We start from the raw sequence: 11,905 nt of genomic DNA, 5'->3' as shown, positions 1-11,905 counted from the left end.
GGGCCCAACAACTTTGAATGTGAGATGAACTTCAAACCGGTTTCCCCATGGCTTCAACTGAAAGAAAAAAAACGAAAAAAAAAAACAGGGACACTAATTTTACCATTAGTTGAGGACAAATGTGCATCTGAATGCATCATCATTTTTGAATCCCTGATTTTAAAATATCCCCATCAGTTTATAATGACTACATGTAAGCAGTGACATAATTGACTAACTAGTGCTCATCAAGCCTGGTCATGGGGACCCACAGGGTGTGCATGCTCGATGTGCCCAGTAGGCCTCAACTAATCAGCTAATCAACACGCCCTTGACTAGTTAAATCAGGTCTGTTAGTATAGCATGAAAATCCAGACTGAATTATTATCCTTTGCGTGACTCAGTCTAGATTTCCAGGCTAGTGTTATTACATGGCTGGAACAAAATCCTACACACCCTGTGGTTCCCCAAGACCAGGATTGAAGAACAATATAGCCAATCCATTAAATAAATGTTATGTGAGCTCATGGTATTGCAGAACCACCCTGAAAAGTTATTCTTTATCAAATAAAATAAAGAGTGCTCTATGCATTGAAGGCAATAGACCTAAGATTTAATTGTGTTGGCTTAAGTTAACCATAAATCCCACCGCAAGTAGCCTATTACACTTAGCTACACTCTTAGAAAAATTTGCTATCTAGATTTTAAAAGGGTTCTTCATCAGTTCACATAGGAGAACCCTTTGAAGAACCCTTGTTGGTTCAAGGTAGAAACCTTTTGGTTCCAAGTATAACAATGTTGGGTTCCATGTAGAACCGTTTCCACAGAGTGTAGGCTACTGTTCATGACTTCATAATAGCCTCCAAGCTATTTATACAGGAAACTCTAGGGCACTCGTTTTAACCAATTTACACTAGATTTGGAAGGTGTCACGTGGAGGGTAAATTTTACCCAACTCTGTCTTGATATGTCTTGATAATAAGGCACTTTATTATAGCCTAGGATAAATTCTAAGAGGTAACATAGTTGTACTTTATCACCCCAAGGTTACTTATGTAATACACAGAAAACCTCATTCAAGATCAAATGGAACCAATATATGATTTGGTATCCTACCCAATATACCATATCAATTCAGTAACCTGAACTTTTCAAACATCTTATCTGGTAATCAGATCCTTACTGATCCTGTATTTCACTGTAATCAAACATAATTTATTTCACATTTAGTCTATTATGAACGTCTTTGCATTTTACACAACCTAAATAATAGAGCAGTAGATAGCCTAAATAGATAAGATATTATTCTTTTTAAACAACATTTCAGAAAATATATGAAAAGTGAACATTTCAGAAATCTAATAAGCCTAATAAGTCTAATATAAGAAGTCTAATATAGCTAATAATAGAAGTCTAATATAGCCTAATAACAATCCGTGGCCTACCTTTTTGTATCACTCTTATCTTTCAAACCAAACTCCTCTCCCTCGAAGAGAATTGAAGAGGCAGGTTATCCGTGATTAGGCTACCCTCCCATCCGACTAGTACCGCAAGCCGTCTGTAACTGGAGTAGAGGATATCTTCCACATTTTATCTTTGTCACATTTAGAAATAAACAGAGAAATATCGTCCTTGTAGTGAGAAAATACTACTACCAGTAGTAAAACTGCAAACGACGCACTCCATGGGGATATGATAAAAGAGGTTGCCCTCGGATATCGAACATGTAAAAATAAACGGATGAGCGCACCATAGGGCTATCTGTATAGCAAGACGCACAGGATCGAGTAATAGGGGGGAGCTTTTTTTCCACCCGCTGGCTGCAACACAGCCCGGAGGTGAAAGCTAATTGGATTGAGATGTACATCACCAAGGACAGCTCCAGATCAACGAGAGCGAGCCCGGGTAGATCTACGAACTCTACTCAGTGCAAGACCTGTGTCAACGAGGGAGGTTCCATGTTGTAATGTTCTAATGTCTAGTCAAGCATTCAAAGTTTTCCTGAAGACTTTGATAAGAAAAAAAAGAAAAAACACTGTTGCGGTTGAATGAAAATGTTAGCCTATACATTTCGACTTTTGGAATAGACTAGAACTACTTCCTTTTCCTCGTAAAGTTATGTAGTGTTACATTAGTCAGAAATAGGCTAGTATTGCCCAGACAAAAATAAAGCATAAAGTATTACAAATAAATCAGTAAAGTAAATGTTTATATATTTATAAGTCGTTATGGGAGCAAGAAGACCAGAGAAGAACCAAACCAACACTGTCCCCATGGGCGAACAGGATCTTCTTGGCTCCATGAAAATGTTAACTACGTATGTACCTCAATTATACTGAATGGAACATCTTTATACAAAATTCAACCAAGTAAGGCTCGTTATAAAATAATGGGATCAAAGAATCCGTGCTTGAAAATAACCACAACATAACTATTTTTACAGTTTGCACATGATGAATTCCAATGCCCTCAGTTTGTTCCTTAAAACAGTACTTTCTGACTTGTCACCTGGGATGAATGATATGATAATGTGTATTTTGGAGTTGCCTTTCCAGGCTCACCAGACCAGTTACATTACCAGGCTGCGGCAGGGACATCCCACATCCTCAATACAATAATAGATTGGGACTCCTCGTCCTTCCTTAGTACATTGGAATATGTAGACCATTATCAGCCAGGGAACCTAAATATCTCACGTTAGAGGTTTATTCTAGAAGGCTATTTCTGGTGAGCAGCCAGATGCAATCTGCCGCTGCCACCTCCAGCCAAGGGGAGGGTACCCTTTAGTGATGGATCGTACGCCGCAACAACGGCTCTTTTTGAATCGCTCTTTTTGGTGAAAGTTGGGAACCGAATTACATATGTGAAAGAGCCGTTTATTTGGCTCCCTGATTTGCATACTGTACTGTTATTATTGCTTTTTGAGATTCAGACATGGATTATCTGCAGATAAATTATAAAAACATCATCTGAAGATGGTAATTCCTCATTGCAGGAACAAAATATTGAGGAGAGAGCCACATTCTGGTCCACACCATATTAGATTTAGGCATCCAATATTGGCCTACGCTACCTCTGTAGCAGGTTGCTGGCAAGATAATAGGGACAGGTCATTCTTCCCTAAACCAAATGACAAGTCACGACAGTTTTCCAGCAAAGGTTACAGTAGTCTACTGCTAGTATGAAAACAGCATTGTTCCCCACACAATGTTTAAGATCTGACTGATAGTGGGGACATTTGATGACTTCATAACGGAGAAGAGAAATAGCTGTTTCAAACGTGACCACAAGAGGGGGTATGTTGCTTATTCAGAGAACAAAATATGTTCCACAGTATAAGCATATAAACTACTACTTTTCTCTGTAAGAACATTATTTCGCATTGACAAAGTTTGACATTCAATCCAGTGGCGTACTTACATTACCACTAAACAAATCTGTCTGATTTTCCATTGACTCCTGTCTTACCCCAGTAAAATTAATATGAAATGATAGTAGAAAATTCCACTAAATTAAATACCTTACATTATTATTTCATTAAATGCTCATAGTATCATACATTTTAAAGCAATGTTTCATGACATTTATGACTAGGAACTCTGTACAGATGTCGGTTCTTAATTTGATCACCCTGTTGCAGGAGAACATGTAGTGTATTTAAGATTTAAAAGCCTTCTGAAGTTTGTAATTTCCACTTAGAAATTTCAGACTATATTTACCATTACGAAAAATGTATCAACCCATAGAAATGTCCATTAATTATAATCCATATAATAATTCACATTCCCTGTTGCTGCAGGATTCTTTTCCTGCTATAGAAAACTGGTTCAAATTAAGATCCTACATGTGTATGTGTTGGGACATTTATAGCTCAACTATATTGGCAATCAATCAAACATAGTAACACATTTCCAATTAAAAACACAATCAACTAGATGATGGCCAGGGACCATGCTAACCAAACAAATATTGACTGTGATTGGACTCAATAATAGAGCTCCCTATCTTTATTGAACATATTCTTGAACATATAAATGGTTCATTGCCCAGGTTCCCAAAGAGAATTGTTTCAAGAGAAAACATGAACGTCTTATGAAAGTCATCATATAAAATCATTTTAAAAAACAACCATGAAGCCCGAAAAAGAAAGGACATTTACGAGAACCAAAATGTGTACTTCAACCATGCTCTACCAAGGTTTTCCAGCACACAGCTTTGGCCTACTACAGTAGCTATGTTAGTCTATTTGTATTTCCAACAATGTGTAGGCAGGTTGCTTAGGATTCAAACCTTCTCAAACAGCCTAATTCATATGCTCCCACAATAATATGATTTGTACCTCATACATTACTCCATTTTCAATCTTTTCTTCTTATTATATAAAAGCAAGCTTTGTTTTTATACTTACAAGACCATCAGGCTTGATTGAGTGAGCTGTTTTGTCTTGTAGTAATGTGGTGCCTGCCTGTAATTCCTTAAACATTTATTTTATGTCATTGAAAAATAAAAATAAATCATAACATCTTTTTTCGTCAGTAGGTACCCAACGTAATAGGCGGTGGTGTGTTTGACACAGTCACTCATATAGATATAGAGGTCTATAGGGTCTGTCTGCATTCCTTATTTCTATAACAGTTAGCTTACCTATGTAACATTGACATACTGTAACCACTTGTTTTTCAAACATGGTCCTGTTTTATCAAATGGGCAATTCATTACCGCTGTAAAATGACTATGTAGCTTAAAGTTGTGTATTGTATTTACTTTTGCAATAAAGATGACGCTACAATAATACACATTCACAAACCAAACAAAAAACATCAGCGGCAGACCTGTGGGCGAAAACAGCGCGTTGATGAGAAGTCGACGAAGAATAGCAAGAATCGTGCAAACTAACAGGCAGGCCACAAACAGGCAAATAACAGGGCATTGTAACAGTGGTGTGCAGAACAGCTTCTCGGAATGCACAACTCGTCTGTCCTTGTCACAGATGGGCTATTATAGCAGACGACCACACCGGGTTCCACTCCTATCAGCTAAAAACAAGAAGAAGTTGCTCCAGTGGGCATGTGACCACCAACACTGGAAAATTGAGGATTGAGGAGTGGAAAATACTAGATGGTGTACCTAATAAACTGGCCAATGTGTGTACTGCGTACTTTACCCATGCTGTACCAACGTTTTCCAGCACACAGTGTTGAAGTACTACAGTAGCTATGTTGGTCTATTGTACTTCAACAATATGTAGACAAGTTGCTTAGAATTCAAACCTTCTCAAACAGCCTAATTCATACTCTGAGGGATAATGGACGTTATTGTGTCATGCTAAAAAATATATAAATATTATATAATATATATGTATAATACATACAGTTGAAGTCGGAAGTTTACATACACATTAGCGAAATACATTTAAACTCAGTTTTTCACAATTTCTGACATTTAATCTGAGTAAAAATACCCTGTTTTAGGTCAGTTCGGATCCCCACTTCATTTTAAGAATGTGAAATGTCAGAATAATTGAAGAGAGAATGATTTATTTCAGCTTTTATTTCTTTCATCACATTCCCAGTGGGTCAGAAGTTTACATACGCTCAATTAGTATTTTTAGCATTGCCTTTAAACTGTATGTCAACTTGACACTATTCAAATGGACAGTCTGGTGATGATAGCACGCGTTAATTCCAAAATGTTTTGTTCATTCACTCAGTACTGATTGAATGTTTATTTATCTTGCTTTGTAATGCATTTTTGTTGTTGTCTAAAACAGTTTCATTTTATAGCCAACCAAGCATGTCGTTTTCTATTGACTGCGCACAGGTTGCACAAGTTAGCAAACAATGATCATTATGATGTTGTTGTTTTCACTGGATGCTTCGTGTGCAACTCGCTACTTTCTAGTTGCGGATGGTGATTTCCGTTTTTTGGGAGCTTGACTCTGTGTTGATCAGTCACTGCAAATTTGGATTATAATGACAAGACTGAAATTGTATTGACAGAGGAGGGAGCGTACTGAATTAATGCATAAGGCAAGTGATAGAATTCTGTGGAGAGTCCGCAGAGGAGGAAGGGGAGGATCATCCTCCTCAGTGAGTTTCATAAAAATAAAAATAGTGTCGAAGGAGAGTGATGGAGTGCTGCATCATATGACCTGGCCTCCACAATCACCCGACCTCAACCCAATTGACATGGTTTGGGATGAGTTGGACCGCAGAGTGAAGGAAAATCAGCCAAGAAGTGCTCAGCATATGTAGGAACTCCTTCAAGGCTGTTAGAAAAGCATTCCAAGTGAAGCTGGTTGAGAGAATGCCAAGAGTGTGCAAAGCCGTCATCAAGGCAAAGGGTGGCTACTTCGAAGAATCTCAAATCTCAAATATATTTTGATTTGTTTAATACTTTTGTGGTTACTACATGATTCCATATGTGTTATTTCATAGTTTTGATGTCTTCACTATTATTCTACAATGTAGAAAATAGTTAAAAAAATTGAGACTGACTGGTACTGTATACATAGTTTTAATTTCACTTACTTAGCTAGCAAATGCAGCTAACTAGTTTAGTCTACTCAAACACCCAATTCAAACAGATCAAATGCTATGTTAGCTAGCTGGCCATGGCTATCCAACACTCTTCCAAGTCAAGGTAAGCTTTTGGTTTTATTCATTTATTGCCACTAGGGTCCGCCGGTATAACTGCTAAACTGCATGCTGTACACTGCAATGCATGAATGTAGCAGGTTTACTACCGCATTAGTTCTAGTTGTTATCTTGACTATGACGTTAATATGACGTTAATGTGTTGACAACGATGTAGGCTGTGTGTAACGGTTAGCTGTTATGGTATGAAAGTCTGTATTGGAAAGTTTTTTTTCACCTGGTCACCGACAGCTGTTGTATTGTGCACTGAAGTCCACAAGAAAAGGAAAAAGGTGAGAGGAGGAGAGAGTGTAGAAGCGAGAAGGATTTATATATACAACAAGCAAAGTGATCATGTGGTTTATACTGTATGTGGCTGCTAGTTCTGTGTTTGCTTGTGATCAGCGGTACATTAATTCCAGCCAATTCTGTAGAAAAACATTTCTTAAACGGAAGAAAACGGAATGAAACGGGGAAAAATATACCTGAATTTGTCCACTTAAAACTCTCATTTGCAACTGTTGGACTAATGATGACAACTTAGGTCAGCTAGATGCATGCAAAAGTGTGCAAGGTATTATTGAATGTGTCACTGTCTGTCACCTTGACTACTCAAATGTCTCTCGACCTATGCATCTAAGTTGCTAACTTTCATTCGTCGGCTACGTTGTAGCAACCTCATGATGGGTATAGGGAAAATTGAAGTATCATGTCTAAACCTATCAATGTAACATTGAGCTGGGTGAATGGAATATGAATGACAGTCATCCAATATGCTGTAATATAAATAAGGCCATGCCCATTAAAAAAAGTCCTCCCTCATCTTAAACAGCAGTGACTGCCACTGATAGGATTTTCTTCTGATCGTCTAACAGCCACACATCTGTTCTGTGCATTTTTTCTTTTTTTTTACATTTTTACCTTTATTTAACTAGGTAGGTCAGTTAAGAACAAATTCTTATTTACAATGACGGCCTACACCGACCAAACCCAGATGACGGTCAATTGTGTTGCTATGGGACTCCCAATCATGGCTGGTTATGATACAGCCTGGATTCGAACCAGGCTGTCTGTAGTGACGCCTCAAGCACCACCTTAGACCACTGTGCCACTTGTGAGCCCCTGTGCATGCATTATAAATTAGCAGTGTTGCAGTTTTACCAAAATTTGTTGCATCTAACTGATTATAATAGCAGCTCTGATTACACAGAAGTGTCCAGGTCAGCAGTTTAGGGGGGAAACGTAGTCAGTTGTACAACTGAAATGTGACTTCCGCAATTAACCCGACCCCTCTGAATGAAAGGTGCAGTAGGCTGCCTTAATCAGCATTACAGGCCGAACACTCTTAACCACTAGGCTACCTGCCACCCCATGTTTACACAGATTACTTCAGCGATATGAAAAACCTTCCATAGCAAAATATACTTACCTAGCTAGCTAGTTAGCTACCTTCCTTTTGCTTCTCACCCAACTGGTGATTTCTAGCTAGCTACAGCTGCTAGCCTACAGCTGCTAGCTAGATTTGAACTTAACACTGAGCTTCAACCAATGCATACTATAGGCGAACCAACCAGCACAACTATAACATAATAAAATAGTTCACAAAAGCCAAAGTCAGTAAATGACAAAAGAGTTGTGAATACATTAGTTGTATTTTTTTAAACAGCAGACTTTGTGTAACAGCAAGCATTGTGAAAAAACACTAAATGTTAAGTTTTGAAACATCTAGGATCACAGAGCTAAATGAGCACATTTCCAAAATCCATGTAGATTGAATATCAGCTTTGATAGAAAATGATGTAATTTCTTGGTTTTTAAATCATTCTTTATGGTAATGGTATGAAATTATAACATTGATGTGAAAACATAAGTGAATAGGACCATTCCATTGTGGTCATTACACAATTAGGAACAAAGAAAGAATAATTTAATTTATTTGAGTTTACTACTGGAAAATCATAGGACCATAGTGCTGTAATGAGCCTGTGATTCTCATAGGTTTACACTAAATAACAAAGTTACCCCTCATTTTCAACTAATGTTGTTTTTCAGGAAGTACTGTTTTTCCAATTAACTCGCAATGGACCAGATGCATTTACATTAGGATAATAACCCTCTCCAGTGTCAGTCCAAAGTCTGTCCAACCAAGAGGCAATGTCATTCGATCTGCCAAATGTCTCTATATAAACCCTCCCTCTAATAACAGCAGACACTAGAAAGCTCATCTCACACCCAGAGAACATAAAGGTAAGAACATAATGTATTATATCTTATTGGTTGGTCTCATTGGTATAATAAAATTAAAATAAACCTACTATAATATTTTACAGCAGGTTATGCAGTCTGCTGGATGTGTTTATTTGCAATACTGTATGTTTTTTATCTATACTCCGTGCTTATGCACTGACAGATATTTACTGTAGATATTAATATGTATGTTGAAATTGAAATTCTCTGCTCTTACCCATTGCAGAACATACTATTATTCTATGCATTCCGTCACAAGCCAAACCACATGTAATGTTGAAGTCCTTGTGGAAATGTGGACATGAATAGAAAAGCTTGACAAGCCCCTTAAAGACAGGCCTGATGCAGGACAAGACCTATCAGTCTGTGATGTACGGAGATGATGCTACACAGATTTCTGACAAAATATTTGAGGTAAGTAAAAAATAATGTATACCATATCTTTTTTAATAGAATATGAAGGCTATCATTTAAAAAAAAATATAGAAATATTTATTGTAGTGTACATTTTTGATTAAACATATATTTTATTCTGGGTTTAGAGCAGATTCAAAGTTATGAATAATGAATAATCTGACTAAGAATTCAGTTTGTAGATGTGGTAGTGTAGACCATATCGTAATAGAGTACTGTTCTGTGCTGATGTTGCCACAGTGGGCTCTACAAGGTGACTCGGCAGAGTTGGAAAAGCACTCAGCCCACCTGGGTGTCCGTGACCATGCCAATGCCAGCCCTCTGCACTATGCCACCTCACACGGGCACATTAGCACCATACAGCTCATTGTGCAGTTGACTGGTCCAGATGGTAAGACTTACATATTTACTTAAGTATTTATGTTAATATAATTATTATATTCATAAAACTTGAAACTATTTTTACATGTTTTATTTATGCAGTGGTATCACGGGTCATAGGGAATATCTTCCTTATTGTCCCCACATTATCCCGCAAATCTGGACTTTTTTAGTTTTGTCAATTGTATATTATTGATGTATTGAAGAAAAAAAAATCTCTTATCTGTGACCTTGGTGAAGAACTGAGTGCCAGTGATGAGGAGGGCAACACGTCATTACACTGGGCTGTGCAGAGGACCCAGAGAGAGAGCTGTGCTTGCCTTCTGGACCTGGGAGCCAACCCGAACATCCTCAACCGCCGCCTCATGTCTCCCCTACACATGGCTGTCAGCCTCGGACACAACACTCTCATCGAGGTCCGTCCCCTACCTGACCCCACATTCACCTCTACTCTAGTACACTGCAATTATAGCACACCTCCATTCTTTAATACACCTCTATTATACTTCTAAACTTCTAGCTAGCTCACCTCTATGTAGGATGCTATTATTTATTCAGTCTAATAACATACAGTGCCTTGCGAAAGTATTCGGCCCCCTTGAACTTTGCGACCTTTTGCCACATTTCAGGCTTCAAACATAAAGATATAAAACTGTATTTTTTGTGTGAAGAATCAACAAAAAGTGGGACACAATCATGAAGTGGAACGACATTTATTGGATATTTCAAACTTTTTTAACAAATCAAAAACTGAAAAATTGGGCGTGCAAAATTATTCAGCCCCTTTACTTTCAGTGCAGCAAACTCTCTCCAGAAGTTCAGTGAGGATCTCTGAATGATACAATGTTGACCTAAATGACTAATGATGATAAATACAATCTACCTGTGTGTAATCAAGTCTCTGTATAAATGCACCTGCACTGTGATAGTCTCAGAGGTCCGTTAAAAGCGCAGAGAGCATCATGAAGAACAAGGAACACACCAGGCAGGTCCGAGATACTGTTGTGAAGAAGTTTAAAACCGGATTTGGATACAAAAAGATTTCCCAAGCTTTAAACATCCCAAGGAGCACTGTGCAAGCGATAATATTGAAATGGAAGGAGTATCAGACCACTGCAAATCTAACAAGACCTGGCCGTCCCTCTAAACTTTCAGCTCATACAAGGAGAAGACTGATCAGAGATGCAGCCAAGAGGCCCATGATCACTCTGGATGAACTGCAGAGATCTACAGCTGACGTGGGAGACTCTGTCCATAGGACAACAATCAGTCGTATATTGCACAAATCTGACCTTTATGGAAGAGTGGCAAGAAGTAAGCCATTTCTTAAAGATATCCATAAAAAGTGTCATTTAAAGTTTGCCACAAGCCACCTGGGAGACACACCAAACATGTGGAAGAAGGTGCTCTGGTCAGATGAAACCAAAATTGAACTTTTTGGCAACAATGCAAAATGTTATGTTTGGCGTAAAAGCAACACAGCTCATCACCCTGAACACACCATACCCACTGTCAAACATGGTGGTGGCAGCATCATGGTTTGGGCCTGCTTTTCTTCAGCAGGGACAGGGAAGATGGTTAAAATTGATGGGAAGATGGATGGAGCCAAATACAGGACCATTCTGGAAGAAAACCTGATGGAGTCTGCAAAAGACCTGAGACTGGGACGGAGATTTGTCTTCCAACAAGACAATGATCCAAAACATAAAGCAAATTCTACAATGGAATGGTTCAAAAATAAACATATCCAGGTGTTAGAATGGCCAAGTCAAAGTCCAGACCTGAATCCAATCGAGAATCTGTGGAAAGAACTGAAAACTGCTGTTCACAAATGCTCTCCATCCAACCTCACTGAGCTCGAGCTGTTTTGCAAGGAGGAATGGGGAAAAATTTCAGTCTCTCGATGTGCAAAACTGATAGAGACATACCCCAAGCGACTTACAGCTGTAATCGCAGCAAAAGGTGGCGCTACAAAGTATTAACTTAAGGGGGCTGAATAATTTTGCACGCCCAATTTTTCAGTTTTTGATTTGTTAAAAAAGTTTGAAATATCCAATAAATGTCGTTCCACTTCATGATTGTGTCCCACTTCTTGTTGATTCTTCACAAAAAAATACAGTTTTATATCTTTATGTTTGAAGCCTGAAATGTGGCAAAAGGTCGCAAAGTTCAAGGGGGCCGAATACTTTCGCAAGGCACTGTATATTACATGACATTAGGGGTGGCAGTTAGCCTAGATTTTAGAGCAT

The 11,905-nt window shown here is 38.3% G+C and overlaps 1 protein-coding gene across 1 annotated transcript in view; it reads left to right on the top strand.

Moving 5' to 3' along the window:
- Positions 1-8,776: 8,776 nt before the first annotated feature.
- LOC135558732 (transient receptor potential cation channel subfamily A member 1-like) overlaps positions 8,777-11,905 on the top strand; it is a 12,138-nt gene continuing 9,009 nt past the window's right edge. The window contains exons 1-4 of the mRNA XM_064992810.1: positions 8,777-8,861; positions 9,088-9,275; positions 9,516-9,666; positions 9,897-10,072. Coding sequence (XP_064848882.1) covers positions 9,204-9,275; positions 9,516-9,666; positions 9,897-10,072 — 399 coding nt within the window. The 5' untranslated portion in view covers positions 8,777-8,861; positions 9,088-9,203. The remainder of the gene's footprint in view (positions 8,862-9,087; positions 9,276-9,515; positions 9,667-9,896; positions 10,073-11,905) is intronic.

This window comes from Oncorhynchus masou, chromosome 17, assembly GCF_036934945.1.
Source record: "Oncorhynchus masou masou isolate Uvic2021 chromosome 17, UVic_Omas_1.1, whole genome shotgun sequence".
Classification (NCBI taxonomy): Eukaryota; Metazoa; Chordata; class Actinopteri; order Salmoniformes; family Salmonidae; genus Oncorhynchus; species Oncorhynchus masou.
The sequence above is the reverse complement of the archived record's forward strand: the minus strand, read 5'-3'. Positions and strand labels throughout refer to the sequence as shown.